Source organism: Aquarana catesbeiana, linkage group LG02, assembly GCF_042186555.1.
Source record: "Aquarana catesbeiana isolate 2022-GZ linkage group LG02, ASM4218655v1, whole genome shotgun sequence".
NCBI lineage: Eukaryota > Metazoa > Chordata > Amphibia > Anura > Ranidae > Aquarana > Aquarana catesbeiana.
The window spans coordinates 766,803,864-766,820,341 of NC_133325.1; the positions used below are offsets into that span (position 1 = coordinate 766,803,864).

Here is a 16,478-nt window from a genome sequence, read left to right on the forward strand (position 1 = left end):
GCCATGCAGCACAGCCTTATTTGGCAGGTGAGCAAACCTGTTTTTTTTTTATACAAGCAACTGGTAAAAACAGGTGGCTGAGCCACGGTTTTACTGCCTCCCTAAACCACCCACCTAAATCCTAACATTACAGCCGGATGGAGCTGTACACATGCCGCAGCCATGGCAATTTTAACTACAGCTACAGAGTCTGACAGGCGGAACACCACCTCTCAAGTCTGTCCACGGAGGTCAATAGGAGCATGCCGCAACAGCAAGCCAAGCTGTCAAACTCTCCCATTCAAGTTAATGGGAGCATGCCACAACCAAGATGAAAGCAATCAAATTCGTCCATTGAGGTCAATGGGAGTGCACTGCAACTGTGAGCCAAGCTGTCCAACTCGCCCATTAAGGTCAGTGAGAGTGTGTGCCGTAACCATGAGTCTGAAGCCTCGTGCACACGATCGGATTTTCAGCAGGCAAAACCTCGGACTTTTGTCCGAAGGCGTGTGCCTGGATTTTGTCTTGCATACAAACGGCAAAGAATTGTCGGCCAACAAACACAAACGTAGTGACGTACTACGTGGTTTTTCAGCTTTTTTGGGCTCCTTCTGCTAATTTCGTGTTAGTAGAATATTGGTGAGTGTTGATTTGCGGTTTTCATTTCACACTTTTCATTTCGTGCTTTTCAGTTTGTTTCTGAACGGCGGTTCGTCAACCAGCCATGTTGCGGAATCAGAAGAGAAAACGTGTTATTTATTATTGGCCTTGGAGTTATTGCTTTGACCCAAGTCCAGTCCAGGGACAGGAGGAGGAGGATTTCTTGGACCAAATATTGGTTGCTTTATTAATCGTGACCAATTATGTCATATGCCTTTGCTGTGGGAGCTCCAGGAGAATAATCCGGATGGTTTTCGGAATTATCTCCGGATGACGGACCCCTGCTTTCACCAACTCTTGGCATTGCTGACCCCTTATATTAAGAAGATGGGCACATGCATGAGACTTTTATTTTATTTTTTGGTTGAATAATAATGATTTGATTTGTTATATTTTCTATACTTTTGGATGCAAAGAATGCACTTTTTGGTTAAGTTCTATTGGCAGATAGCATGTCTAATTTTATTTGTTTTATTTTTTTAATGCACAATAAAAAAATTGTGCAGAATAATACTTGGCTAAGTGTTTTACTTCAAATGACAGTTTGGGAGTAGGCAGTTACATTTAAAAAAATACAATATAAAATTAACAACTATCCAGCTTCCAAAGATATCAGTATGGCATACACATACTCTATTATCAAAAGTATTGGGACGCCTGTCTTTACACACATGAACTTTAATGACATCCCAGTCTTAGTCCGTAGGGTTCAATATTGAGTTGGCCCACCCTTTTCAGCTATAACAGCTTCAACTCTTCTGGGAAGGCCGTCCACAAGGTTTAGGAGTGTGTCTATGGGAATGTTTGACCATTCTTCCAGAAGGGCATTTGGGAGGTCAAGCACTGATGTTGGACGAGAAGGCCTGGCTCACAGTCTCAATTCATCTCAAAGGTGTTCTATCGGGTTGAGGTCAGGACTCTGTGCAGGCCAGTCAAGTTCCTCCACCTCCCAAACTCGCTCATCCATGTCTTTATGGACCTTGCTTTGTGCACTGGTACGCAGTCATGTTGGAACAAGAAGGGGCCATCCCCAAACTGACGCCTTAAGAGTTCTCTTCACCGGAATTAAGGGGCCAAGCCCAACCCCTGAAAAACAACCCCTCACCATAATCACCCCTCCACCAAATGATTTGGACCAGGGCACAAAGCAAGAGCATGGGCGAGTTTGGGGTGGAGGAACTTGACTGGTCTGCAGAGTCCTGACCTCAACCCGATAGAACTAGGGTTGCCATCTCATCCCTTTAAACCTGAACACATAACAATTACACAGATTCTGAGGCTAATTTAATGCAGGTAAGGCACCAAGTGAGTTTAATTACCACCTTAATCAGCCACAGAACCTGTGTAATTCATATGTGTTTGGGTTTAAAGGGATGAGGTGGCAACTCTAGATAGAACACCTTTGGGATGAATTAGAGCGGAGACTGCGAGCCAGGCCTTCTCATCCAACATCAGTGCCTGACCTCACAAATGTGCTTCTGGAAGAATGGTCAAACATTCCCATAGACACACTCCTAAACCTTGTGGACAGCCTTCCCAGAAGAGTTGAAGCTGTTATAGCTGTAGAGGATGGGCCAACTCAATATTGAACCCTACGGACTAAGACTGGGATGTCATTAAAGTTCATGTAAAGGCAGGCGTCCCAATACTTTTGATAATATAGTGAAGTTCTATTAGTTCAAGATGAACAAAACTTAATCGTGTAGAAAATATCAACACCTGGAATTCTTCTTTAAATATATCTACTGTATACCAATCTATTAACATGGTACAATTTGACAAGTTAGATCCAAGGTTGGCTTCAGGAAGATCTTATACCAACACACCGGTAAAGGTTCAGTTTTTCGGGAGGACCAAAAATGGCAGTTATGGGGAAAACGTATTTCTTCATCACCATATTGTTTTTTTTTTTTTTTTTTAAATCAGTTAATTTTTATTGAAAAGAAAAAACAAGAGCAAAAAAAAAAAACATACAAAAGTTTTTCAGTAGTATTTTAGGACATATAATAAGCACATGTATCTGACCATCAATATTTGTACATTATGTTACTCATATATAATAATATGTTTTGTAGCTTCATATCAGAAATAAAGGATGTATATGTACAAAAAGACATTTGTGGTAGTGTTTCTCCATTCTTTTCATTTTATTTTATTTTTTTTTAAATAACCTATATGTCCACCATATTGTTTCAGTTTTATAATACCGTATATACTCGAGTATAAGTCGAATTTTTCAGCACATTTTTTTGTGCTGAAAGTGCCCCCCTCTACTTATACTCGAGTCAAGCACTTTTCTGCAGCAAAAAATTTCATTTTCCGAACCGACTTTAGGGCCCCGTATCTCAGGGCCACTTGGCGCTAGGAACCCCAAATTTGGTGTGCAAACCCAGTGGAACTGGTACCACAACATATCCAAAAGATGGAGTTCCTAGCACTAAGTGGCCCCGAGATACGGGGCCCCAAATTCGGTTCGGAAAATGTCATTCTCTGCTGCAGAAAAGTGCTTGACATTTTCTGAACCGATATTTGGGGCCCTGTATCTTGGGGCCACTTGGTGCTAGAAACCCCAGCTGGGATATTTTATGGTGCTAGGTCTACTGGGTTTGCACACCAAATTTGGGGTTCTTAGCACTAAGTGGCCCTGAGATACGGGGCCCCAAATTCGGTTCGGAAAATGTCATTCTCTGCTGCAGAAAAGTGCTTGACATTTTCTGAACCGATATTTGGGGCCCTGTATCTTGGAGCCACTTGGTGCTAGAAACCCCAGCTGGGATATTTTATGGTGCTAGGTCTACTGGGTTTGCACACCAAATTTGGGGTTCTTAGCACTAAGTGGCCCCAAGATACGGGGCCCCAAATTCGATCAACTGTGTCCATCTGCAGCAATGTCATTTCGGGATCATTTGGGTTCAGAGACCCCAAATTTTTGGCTGCAGCTAGGGGGCATCTAGGAACCCTTAACTACCGAGTTTGAAGTTCGGGGGACCTATGGCTGCAAATGGGCACAGTGAGGCTGAAAATGGGCACAGTGAGGCTGAAAATGGGCACAGTGAGGCTGCAAATGGGCATTGTTGACCCTCTTTTCCACTTACAGTAGCTGCGCATTTCTCACCCTCGTCTTATACTCGGTCACTAAGTTTTTCACATTTTTTTGTGGTAAATTAGGGCCTCGACTTATACTCGAGTATATATGGTATACACAATGTGCGAGGTCCGCACCTTACCTTCACATTACTGGACTTTACAACGCTGGCTACTTGCTTGACAGACAGCTCTAGGGGCCCTTGGCCATTGTCCTCTTCAAACATCAATCGCAGAGAACCCTGAGAAGAGGAGAAAATACAAATCACATGGATTCAGCAAAGCGTCATAAGACAGAAGGGGTTGCAACATAAAGCAGATTCTATGGAAGTCTGTGCACAGTTTTTAGGAATTGTGATATTTAAAGATCACTCCTGGATACCAGAACCCTTAGAAGTCAAATCACAGGGTCCCCCTCTCTCCGATCACTGTATTAATGGCAATGGTGATCAAAAACATGTAGCGGAATACATTTTGGCCAAAATCTATGAAGAAATTGTATTTTTTTTTTGTTTTTTCTGTTTTATAGCAGAAAGTAAAAAAAATATCACCCTAAGCGTAGTGCACATGGGAGGGCGTTAAAGAGCGTCTTTCTGTTTAAAGCGAAACAAAAAATTAAAAAAAAAATGGTGTGAATTCGTATTCAGCCCCCTTTTTTAGTTGTGAAGTGGAAGGAAAATGATAAATGATTTTCAACATTTTTATAAAATAAACATGAAAAGTGTGGGGTACTTAGTATTCAGCCCCCTTTACTCCGATACCCCTAACTAAAATCTAGTGGAACCAATCGCCTTCAGAAGTCACCTAATTAGTAAATAGAGTCCACCTGTGTGTAATTTAATCTCAGTATAAATACAGCTGTTCTGTGAAGCCCTCAGAGGTTTGTTAGAGAACCTTAGTGAACAAACAGCCTTATGAAGGCCAAGGAACACACCAGACAGGTCAGGGATAAAGTTGTGGAGAAGTTTAAAGCAGGGATAGGTTATAAAAAAATATCCCAAACTTTGAACACCTCGCTGTTCAATCCGAAAATGGAAAGAGTATGGCACAACTGCAAACCTACCAAGACATGGCCGTCCACCTAAACTGACAGGCTGGGGAGGGAGAGCATTCATCAGAGAAGGATCCAATAGGCCCATGGTAAGTCTGAAGAAGCTGCAGAGATCCACAGCTCAGGTAGGAGAATCTGTCCACAGGACAACTATTTATATACGTTTTTACCAATGTCAGAGATTGGAGAAATGTTGCCACATCCCTGGTATATAGGAAAACCCCTCTTAGTTGGGATTATAAAGGCAACACCACCACTGATATGAGATAAAAAGCGTTTATACATAATAAATTAGATCACACATACATGTGATGATCTATTACACAAAAAAACAACAACAAAAAACATTAGTACATAGCAACCATATAATTATTATATTGAGTTAATACTCTCCAAATTATGGAAAATCTCCGGTACCAGATGCGTTTCTGCTTCAAGCCCTTCGTCAGGGGTATTGAATAGGAGAATATATGGTGATAAATTTGTCCCAAAGTAAGCAGAAGTTGGTTCAAAAGAGTATACTGTACTATGTAAAACAGAGATGACGGTGGAACACTGCAGAAGACGGCATCAATGGAGGACTACTGGCACTGCCCCTCGGAGTCAACAGGAGGGGTATCTTATGAGAGCCCTCCATGTACTGGTCGTCACAGATCAGGGTGGTAAGCGGGATGCAATGGAATGATTGTGTGAACATATATTCAATGTGATGATTGTCAAATGATGTTATCTGAGCCTCAATGCAGCCCCTCTTGGTCCATTCGTTATGTAGTCAAAGGTCATTTGAACATTCCCTCTACCTGTAGTCACCCATTTTTCAGCTCATCCACGTCCAGTCACCATCTTCCCTTGCAGCCAGGAATACCCCAATATGGCAGACAGTATACTCTTTTTAACCAACTTCTGCTTACTTTTGGACAAAATTTATGACCATATATTCTCCTATCCAATAACCCTGACGAAGGGCTTGAACCAGAAACGTGTCGGGTTCCCTGAGATTTCGATAATTTGGAGAGTATTAAGTCAATCTAACAATTATATGGTTGCTATGTACTTATGTTATGTTTTTTGTTTTTTTTTTTGTTCGTCATGTTTAAATGATCATCACATGTATAAAAACTTTATCTCATATCAGTAGTGTAGCCTTTATAATCCCCACTAAGGGGGGTTTCCTTTTTTCCTTTACAGGACAACTACTAGTCATGCTCTCCACAAATCTGGCCACAAAGAGCGGCAAGAAGAAAGACATTGTTTAAAAAAAGCCGTAAGAAGAACCGTTTGCAGTTTGTGAGAAGCCATGTGGGGGACACAGCAAACATGTGGAAGAAGGTGCTCTGGTCAGAGGAGACCTAAATTGAACTTTTTGGCTTAACAGTAAAACGCTGTGTGTGGCGGAAACCTAACACTGCACACCACCCTGAACACACCATCCCCACCGTGAAACATGGTGGTGGCAGCATCATGTTGTGGGGATACTTTTCTTCAGCAGGGACAGGGAAGCTGGTCAGAGTTGATGGGAAGATGGATGGAGCCAAATACAGGGCAATCTTAGAAGAAAACCTGTTAGAGTCTTCAAAAGACTTGAGACTGGGGCGGAGGTTCACCTTCCAGCAGGACAACGACCCTAAACATACAGCCAGAGCTACAATGGAATGGTTTAGATCAAAGCATATTCATGTGTTAGAATGGCCCACTCAAAGTCCAGACCTAAATCACATTGAGAATCTGTGGCAAGACTTGAAAATTGCTGTTCACAGACGATCTCAATCCAATCTGACAGAGCTTAAGCGATTTTACAAAGAAAAATGGGCAAAAATGTCCCTCTCTAGATGTGCAAAGCTGGTAGAGACATCCCCAAAAAGACTTGGAGCTGTAATTGCAGTGAAAGGAGGTTCTACAAAGTATTGACTCAGGGGGGCGCCATACAAATGTACCCCACACTTTTCACATAATTGTAACAAAATTTGAAAACCATTTATCATTTTCCTTCCACTTCACAATTATGTGCCACTTTGTGTTGGTCTATCACATAAAATCCCAATAAAATACATTTACTTTTTTGTTTGTAACATGATAAAATGTGGAAAATTTCAAGTGGTATGAATACTTTTTCAAGGCACTGTAGAGAAGAGATGATGGCAATGAAACATTGAATGTTTAGTATCACTTTAAATGAAATTTCAGTGATTGGCGTTTACATCTACTTTAACATCATCTAAGATCGATGTCCTCCTAAGATCTTGGTGGACCACAGAAGAGCTCTACATTGCCCTGAGGGCCATCCTCTGGGGTCTTGTATTCATCGCAGTGATCTGAGAGTCTTTGTAAATAGCTGGAAGCTTGCTGCCGGGGAGAACTTTGTTGTATTTAAACATCAAGCACCGTATAATAGACAGACTGCTGTACTCATTACCACACTTTGGATTTTTGTAATCTCCAATTAAGGATTACTAAGCAGCTTCAGGCTCGGTTCTCTCTTCACTGTACTGACCCAGAACAAGCATGCGGCCAGAGAAAACAGAACTCACAGTCTGCATACTCATGAAGAGCTAATGGTTCACTAAGTAAGCAAAGCAAGGATAAAGGAGGACAGCCATGGAGCTTAAAACGTTCAAAACAAGCCAGGGTTTTAAAAAGATACAGATTTGAAGTGTATCCCTGGCCAAAACTTTTTTTATTTTAACCAATTAAATCAGAAATGTTATCGCACATGTTCCTAGAATGCAAGAAGTTTAATGCCTTTTCTTTATGTCCTGCTTCAGTTCAATCATACCAGCAAGGTGTATTAACAGAGACTTCGGCAACACAGTTCAGCTGCAATGTTGTCACCCTGTCCTGTGCACTTGGAATAGAAGAAGCTGTGTCAGTACCCCCGATCTGTCCATATTCACTACAGTGCCGAATCACGCACCGCTCCAAAGGAAGTTCATACAAAGAGCCTACAGCAGCCTTCCTCAGCCTTTTTACCCTAGAGCCGGGGGATCAAACTTAATTTAATCGTGGGCCACATCAGTATTATGGTTGACCTCAAATGGCCAAGACTAGATGTCCAGAGCACCCCCCCACTCCCCCCTTACATCAGATGTTAAAGCCCCCCCAACCATCAGAAGTCTAAAGCCCCCTCAATCACTTCTATCAGTGTACCCCCCTTACCTTGTGCTGCTGGGAAAAAACCTGGGATGGAGCTGGGAAGCAGAAAGTGGAGGAGGACCAGAGGAGGGTTGGAATCATCTGCTGGAGTCTGCTGAATGCTGAGACCATGGGAGAGAAGAGCCTCCCTGCGTCTGCACGAGGGAGGGGGGGGGGGGGTTCCACAGCTGCATGAGAGGTGCGAGGGTCACATGAAATGGTCTGGCAGGCCAGATTTGGCCCACGGGCCTTGTGTTGGATGCATGTGCCCTAGAGGAACCCCTACAATAATTTTCAGGTCTCAGGGAACCCTTTCTAAAAACCAATCCATCAAGGGTCATTAGGAAAAATGTCCCTTACATTGCAGGTAAGAATGCAACCCCTATATTGGAGGTCAGCAGAAAGTATGCAACCCTTAGTGTGGTGGTCAGTAAAAAGAATACAACCCCTATATTGGAGGTCAGCAGAAAGTATGCAACCCTTAGTGTGGTGGTCAGTAAAAAGAATACAATCCCATATATTGGAAGTCAGTTGAGAGAAGTGGAGGTCATTGGAAAAAATGCAACCCCCATACTGGAGGTCAGTAGAAAGAATGCAACCCATATATTGGAAGTCAGTAAAAAGACTGCAAACCCCATATTGGAGGTCAGTAGAGAGTGGAGGTCATTAGAAAAAAATGCAACCCCCATAATGGAGGTCAGTAGAAAAAAAATGTAACCCCTATATTGGAAGTCAGTAAAAAGAATGTAACCCCTATATTGGAAGTCAGTAAAAAGAATGTAACCCCTATATTGGAAGTCAGTAAAAAGAATGTAACCCCTATATTGGAAGTCAGTAAAAAGAATGTAACCCCTATATTGGAAGTCAGTAAAAAGAATGTAACCCCTATATTGGAAGTCAGTAAACAGAATGCAAACCCTATATTGGAGGTCAGTAGAGAGTGGAGGTCATTAGAAAAAAATGCAACCCCCATACTGGAGGTCAGTAGAAAGAATGCAACCCATATATTGGAAGTCAGTAAAAAAACTGCAACCCCTATATTGGAAGTCAGTAAAAAGAATGCAATCCCCATATTGGAGGTCAGTAGAGAGTGGAGGTAATTAGAAAAAATGCAACCCCCATAATGGAGGTCAGTAGAAAGAATGTAACCCCTATATTGGAAGTCAGTAAAAAGAATGTAACCCCCTATATTGGAAGTCAGTAAACAGAATGCAAACCCTATATTGGAGGTCAGTAGAGAGTGGAGGTCATTAGAAAAAATGCAACCCCAATACTGGAGGTCAGTAGAAAGAATGCAACCCCAATACTGGAGGTCAGTAGAAAGAATGCAACCCCTATATTGGAGGTGAGTAGAATATTTGCAACCCTTAGAGTGGAGGTCAGTAGAAAGAATACAACCCCTATAATGGAAGTCAGTAGAAAGAATGCAACCCCTATACTGGAGGTTAGTAGAAAGTATGCAACCCTTAGCGTGGTGGTCAGTGGAAAGAATGCAACCCCTGCAGTAATGGTCAGAACATCACCCTTACAGATACTATAGCCAAGAAACAAATTGGGGGTCATACTGCTGGCTTTGCCACGTGGCATCTGGAACTATGCTGGCACCATATGATAGCAGGCCAATCAGCCACAGCTCAAGGAACCTCCAATAACCTCTGGAGAACCCCCCTGGTTGAGAATGGCTGGTCTACAGAATGTGAATAGGGAAAAAAATGGCTAGAGATAAACTTTGGGGTTCATGCACGCGGCTGTAAGGGAAACATACAGCGCCCAGATCCTCTGTAAAAACGTACTGGAAGCCGCATCTGTTTTGTACAGCGATCCATAGACAGCAAATAGAAGATGTGGCTGTATGCGCCGGCGGCTGACACATGCCCCAAATGTAAACTGTGTTAAGAGTACACGTTTGTGTGCATTACACAATTACACAACCCCTGGCATATTACTGCATACAGCAGCATCTTCTAATAGCCGTCTATGGGTTGCGGTACACAGCGGGTAAGTCTTCACGGAGGCTCTGGGCACTGTATGGTTTTCTTGCGGCTGTGCACATGAACCCCTTCACTGTATGGCAAGCTAAAGAGATTTTTTTTTTCTTGTTCAGGTTTTGGATGGAGCGTGGAAGGATAAGAACTGCTATCCAAGACTCTAACAAGGCTTGTTTACACCCTATCCAACGCGTTCCGTGTGCGGTTCTGCATGTGAGCGTACATGTTTGTACAATGTATTAGCACAAGGGTTCTAGCCTTCCTCTTCTCGACTTAACCCCTTCACACCTAAGGGTAGAACAAATCTAAATGCCTAAAGCTCAATTTTGCAAATTTTGACAAGTGTTGGTAAAACCGTACATATTATCACAACTACTTTGTGCATCCAGGTGGATTATACCGCGTGTTTTTTTTAGGACAAATTGGGCTTTCATTTTGTAGTAAATAGTTACGGATATCTCCTGATTTTGTTTTTTATTATTATTATTATTAATAATAAAGGAAAACTGACCCAAAATAGTAAAAAATAAATAAATAAATAATATTTTTTTTATTTTTAAATCTAGCTGTATTTTTCTTGTACCTACCATAACCTACCACCAAAGAGCAACCGGAAATAAATTCTCCTGCTCCTAACGATCGCAACGATACCACATATGTATATGCTATTTCTTGTTTATACCCGTAGTACAGCCTAGAAGCAATAGTGCGCATTTTGGGGGGTTTTTTTGCTTTTTTTTTTTTGTCCTACCTAAAACACACTGACACTAAAGCTAATTAAAAAAAATAAATAAATGGAGTAAATCCTGTCCAAAATATACTCCGACCTTTGGCCCTTACTTGACCCAAGCACTAACCCTGGCACAGACCTAGATCAAACCTTGAACTAGTTATTTTTCTTTTATTTTTTATTATTCTTTATATCTTTTATTATTATTATACATTTTTACAAACACTTTTTTTTTTCTCTTTCTGCAAGGAATGAGAAAACTGAGTACTGTCTGTGATACTTTTTTTTATTTGCACTAACATATCATTTTTCATGGACGAACTTTCGGGGTGTGCCCCCTTCTTTAAGCCCCAAGCAGTACTGATTCACAAAAGTTTTCACGAATACGGCTACAATCACCTAAAGTATGCAAGGAATGAAAAAGATACAATGCATCTTCTACATTCACAAAAAGAAAAAAAAAAAAAATGCTGGGGGGTTTACAGTGACTGATCACTGTGGTAGCCAATCAGAGGCTACCACAACGATCAGGTGACCCGGAACCAGGAGATCCAGGTCCCAACCGTTAGTAGGGGCTCTCAGTGAGATCCGGTTCTCTGTGCTGGGAGCATAGAGGGAAAAACACATATATATGCGAGAAGGGGAGGAAGAGCGGGGATTTCAAATCCCGGGACCGCTACACCGGCTGCATGGGCACTGATAGCTCATCATATATGTTGTTAAGCACGGTAGGGACTAGAGGGGTGGGGAAAGTGCAGGGTGTTCCATCTCCACAATGTATATACATTACATTACCAAAAGTATTGGGACACCTGCCTTTACACGCACATGATCTTTAATGACATCCCAGTCTTAGTCTGTAGGGTTCAATATTGAGTTGGCCCACACTTTGCAGTTATAACAGCTTCATCTCTTCTGGGAAGGCCGTCCACAAGGTTTAGGAGAGTGTCTATGGAAATGTTTGATCATTCTTCCAGAAGAGCATTTATGAGGTCAGGCACTGATGTTGGATGAGAAGGCCTGGCTGGCAGTCTCCACTCAAATTCATCCCAAAGGTGTTCTATCGTGTTGAGGTCAGGACTCTGTGCAGGCCAGTCAAGTTCCTCAACGCCAAACTCACTCATTCATGTCTTTATGGACCTTGCTTTGTGCACTGGTCCAAATCATTTGGTGGAGGGCGTATTATGGTGTGGGGTTGTTTTTCATGGGTTGGGTTTGGCCCCTTAGTTCCAGTGAAGGAAATGCAAAGGGGTTGTAAATTATCATGGTTTTTCATACATTCTATGCATTAGAGTGAAAAACCTTCTGTAGTGCTGCAGCCCCCCATTTTACTTACCTGAACGATGTCTTCCTCCAGTCGGGAACGAGCTGTAGCTGGTGTCTCGTGTCCTGATTAAATCGATTACTACCAGTGTAGCCACTGGCTCCCACTGCTGTCAATCAAATCCAATGACACGGGGGGGCGGGGCCAAGTCCTGCTTTCTGTGTGAATACATGCAAAAGCAGGACTCGGGAGCGCGCCCCGCATGGGTGTCCACCAAGGAGAGCGCTTCTCCAATGTGCACACCCGATGCGGGGAGGAACTACCAGCGCCGCTGGGGGCCCCAGAAGAGGATGATCGGGGACCTGATGTCATTAAAGTTCATGTGTGTGTAAAGGGGAGTGTCCCAATACTTTTGGAGAGATAGAGATTTTTATATATATATATATATATATATATATATATATATATATATATATATATATATATATATATATATATATAATTAGGGCTTTTGGAGAGATAGAGATTTTTATATATATATAATTAGGGCTGGGAGATTTTCTTAAAAAAAAAAAAAAATCTTCGATTCTCTTAAAAAAAAAACTCGATTCACGATTCGAATTTTTTTTTTTTTTTTTTTTTATGGAAACCGCGCCGGTCCCGAGGCGCTGCGGGCATGAGTTTTTAGGCGAGGCCGCGGCTTCACCTAAAAACTCCTTGCCCGCAGCTCTTCAGGCCCGGCGCGGTGTCCGCGCTGGTCCGGAGGCGCTGCGGGCATGAGTTTAGGCGAGTCCGCGGCGTCCGGCCGTAGCCGCGGACTAGGCCAAAGCCGCGGCCTCGCCTAAAAACTCATGCCCGCAGCGCCTCAGGACCGGCGCGGTGAAAAAAAAAAAAAAAAATCTAAAAAAATCGATTTGCTTAAATTTTGAATCGATTTGACCTCTCAACTCGATTCAAGATTTAAATCGATTTTTTTCCCAGCCCTATAATATATATATTTAAATATCTATCTATCTATATCTATATATATCCTCCATAATTCTGCACACTCGCAGTACTAGAATTTGTCAGAAGAGAGTTATGTGATTGCTGACCTCCTTCTGGAAGTGATAACCATCTGGCTGTCCTGGGGGAACAGTCTGCAGCCAGTGGAGTGAGACCTGACCTGTATTTCTTGTTCCAGGTCAGTGACTCTGGATGTACTGAGCTCAGAAGATAAGAATCACATCATTTCCAGAACGCAGCTGACACCGATGTACTTCTCTCCCATCAGGTGTATACAGGCAGATATAGAAGACTCAGATTAATACAGCTTTGTATTTATTAGTACATCATTTCTTTTGCTTTTTAATACAAGCAGTATACTAGAAATTGACTTGGTAATCAGCTTTCCGTCCTTCTATAGCAGAGCTCAGATTGTGAGAGGGAGAAGCAGCACAAGGAGTCAATCGTTGTGCTGCGGTGCATTACCAGGGTCAAGCTGATAGAAGGATAGAGCAGAGTGACAGAAATGAGCTCATCAGTCTGCTACTTCTTCTTTCACTGTCCAGTCTCAGGTTGGGGGGGAGGTGACAATACATATAAGTGTTATTGTATTTAAAGCGGAGGTTTGCTGAAAAAAAAAAAAAAAAAAAATATTAAAAGCCAGCAGCTACCAATAATGCAGCTGCTGACTTTTAATATATGGACACTTACCTGTCCAGGGTCCAGCGATGTCGGCAGCCGAAGCCGATCTGTCCTTCGGCTCTCAGCTGCTGCCGCCGCCATCCTCGGTGAGGGAATAAGGAAGTGAAGCCGTGCGGCTTCACTTCCTGGTTCTCTATTGCGCATGCGCGAGTCGCGCTGCGCGTCCTTCCAGGTCCCTGCTGTGTCTCCCAGAATACAGCGGGGGAGGACGGGGGAGGCGCAGGAAGTGGCATAGATCACCGCAATCACCACGGTGATCTATGCCAGGAAGTGGGAGCAAGTACCAGTATTAGACAGATATCTGCTCCCTCCTCCCCCCTGAAAAGGTGCCAAATGTGACCCCGGAGGGGGGGGGGGATCCAAAAAGTGGAAGTTCCATTTTTGGGTGGAACTCCACTTTAAAAAAAGAGAAAACATCCCCTTTTAGGAACATTCCCTTTTAGGTTTTTTTTTTTTTTTTTTTAAACCTTGAGGCTCAGTTCACACCGGCGCGACCTGAAAGTAGCACGACTTTGCCAGCCAACTACAGTGTTAACAAGCCCCATGTGTGAAAAGCTTCATAATTTCCTGGCACTATATAAATACCTGTACAGTGAGGGGAAAAAGTATTTGATCCCCTGCTGATTTTGCAGATTTGCCCACTGACAAAGAAACGATCAGTCTATAATTTTAATAGTAGGCTTATTTTAACAGTGAGAGAGACAGAACAACAACAAAAATATCCAGAAAAACACATTTCAAAAATGTTATAAATTGTTATATAAAATGTTATAATTGATTTGCATTTTATTGAGTGAAATAAGTAAAATAAGTATTTGACCCCTTCGCAAAACATGACTTAGTAGTTGGTGGCAAAACCCTTGTTGGCAATCACAGAGATCAGACGTCTCTAGTAGTTGGCCCACTAGGTTTGCACATATCTCAGGAGACATTTGGTCCCACTCCTCTTGTCAGATCCTCTCCAGGTCATTAAGGTTTCAAAGATGACGTATGGCAACAAGAACCTTCAGCTCCCTCCACATATTTTCTATCGGATTAAGGTCTGAAGACTGGCTTCTTCTTGAGCCACTCCTTTGTTGCCTTGGCCGTGTGTTTTGGGTCGTTGTCATGCTGGAATACCCATCCAGGACCCATTTTCAATGGCCTCGCTGAGGGAAAGAGGTTCTCACCCAAGATTTGATGGTACATGGCCTCGTCCATCATCCCTTTGGATTTGGTGAAGTTGTCCTGTACCCTTAGCAGAAAAATACCCCCAAAGCATAATGTTTCCACTCCCATGTTTGATGGTGGGGATGGTGTTCTTGGGGTCATAGGCAGCGTTCCTCCTTCTCCTACTCCAAACACGGCGAGTTGAGTTGATGCCAAAGAGCTCGATTTTTGGTCTCCTCTGACCACAACACTTTCACCCAGTTCTCCTCTGAATCATTCAGATGTTCATTAGAAAACTTCAAACAGGTTTGTACATGAGAGCAGGGGGACCTTGTGGGCGCTGCAGGATTTCAGTCCTTCATGGCGTAGTGCAGGGATATGCAATTAGCGGACCTCCAGCTGTTGCAGAACTACAAGTCCCATGAGGCATAGCAAGACTCTGACAGCCACAAGCATGACACCCAGAGGCAGAGGCATGATGGGACTTGTAGTTTTGCAACAGCTGGAGGTCCGCTAATTGCATATCCCTGGCGTAGTGTGTTACCAATTGTTTTCTTGGTGACTATGGTCCCAGATGCCTTCAGATCATTGACAAGACTCTCCCGTGTAGTTCTGGGCTGACTCCTCACCGTTCTCATGATCATTGAAACTCCACGAGGTGAGATCCTGTATGGAACCCCAGACTGAGGGAGATTGAGAGTTATTTTATGTTTCTTCCATTTGCAAATAATCGCACCGACTGTTGTCACTCTCATACCAAGCTTCTTGGCGATGGTCTTGAAGCCCATTCCAGCCTTGTGTAGGTCTACAATCTTATCCCTGACATCCTTGGATGGCTCTTTGGTCTTGGTCATGGTGGAGATATTGGAATCTGATTGATTGATTCTGTGGACAGGTGTCTTTTATACAGGTAACAAACTGAGATTAGGAGCACTCCCTTTAAGAGAGTGCTCCTAATCTGAGCTCGTTACTTGTATGGAAGACACCTGGGAGCCAGAAATCTTGCTGATTGATAGGGGATCAAATACTTATTTCACTCATTAAAATGTAAATCAATTTATAACTTTTCTGAAATGTGTTTTTCTGGATACTTTTGTTGTTATTCTGTCTCTTACTTTTAAAATAAACCGACCATTAAAATTATAAACTGATCAATTCATTGTCAGTGGGAAATCGTACAAAATCAGCAGGGGAGCAAATACTTTTTTTCCTTTGCTGTAATAAATACATTTCATATATACAGCATTTAGCACTTTGTTCTCGGATCGTGGAACACAACACAACCTTTTATACAGCTGCCTGGATGGAACTGAGCCCAGGACTCCGGCGCCGCAAGGCAATACTGCTCGGAAACAACGCGCTTCCATCAAAGGGTGGTATGAAGGCAGAGACATGGTACGGAGCGGCACAGCTGTCTCTCACACCCCAACACTTGGCTGAACAGCTGCAGTGACGGCGCGCTGCCCCACCCCCCCCACCATCCAGAACAATACATCAGTCACTTTGCACCAGGCCAAGTCTACCCTTAGGGGGGAAAAGCACATATGGATTTTCCCTTCTCTTCATAATGCAGCCATTCTCCTTTTAAATCTGCAGCTAAAAATCAATCCCTTCCTTCCTCTGGGCGAGCTTTTGTAGAATCGCCAAAAAAAAAAAATAAAATAAAAATCAGGCTGCGACAATGGCGGTCCAGGCCGCACACCACATAAATCAGGATGGATCTAGGCATCCTCTAAATTTAATCTGACACACGATCTT

General features: G+C 42.8%; 1 protein-coding gene across 2 annotated transcripts in view; it reads right to left on the bottom strand.

Moving 5' to 3' along the window:
• The window catches only part of C2CD2 (C2 calcium dependent domain containing 2), a 205,891-nt gene that overhangs the window by 152,913 nt on the left and 36,500 nt on the right, over positions 1 to 16,478 (bottom strand). For both annotated transcript variants that reach the window (XM_073617265.1, XM_073617266.1), the window contains exon 3: positions 3,867 to 3,965. In XM_073617265.1, the coding sequence (XP_073473366.1) occupies positions 3,867 to 3,965 (99 nt within the window). The remainder of the gene's footprint in view (positions 1 to 3,866; positions 3,966 to 16,478) is intronic.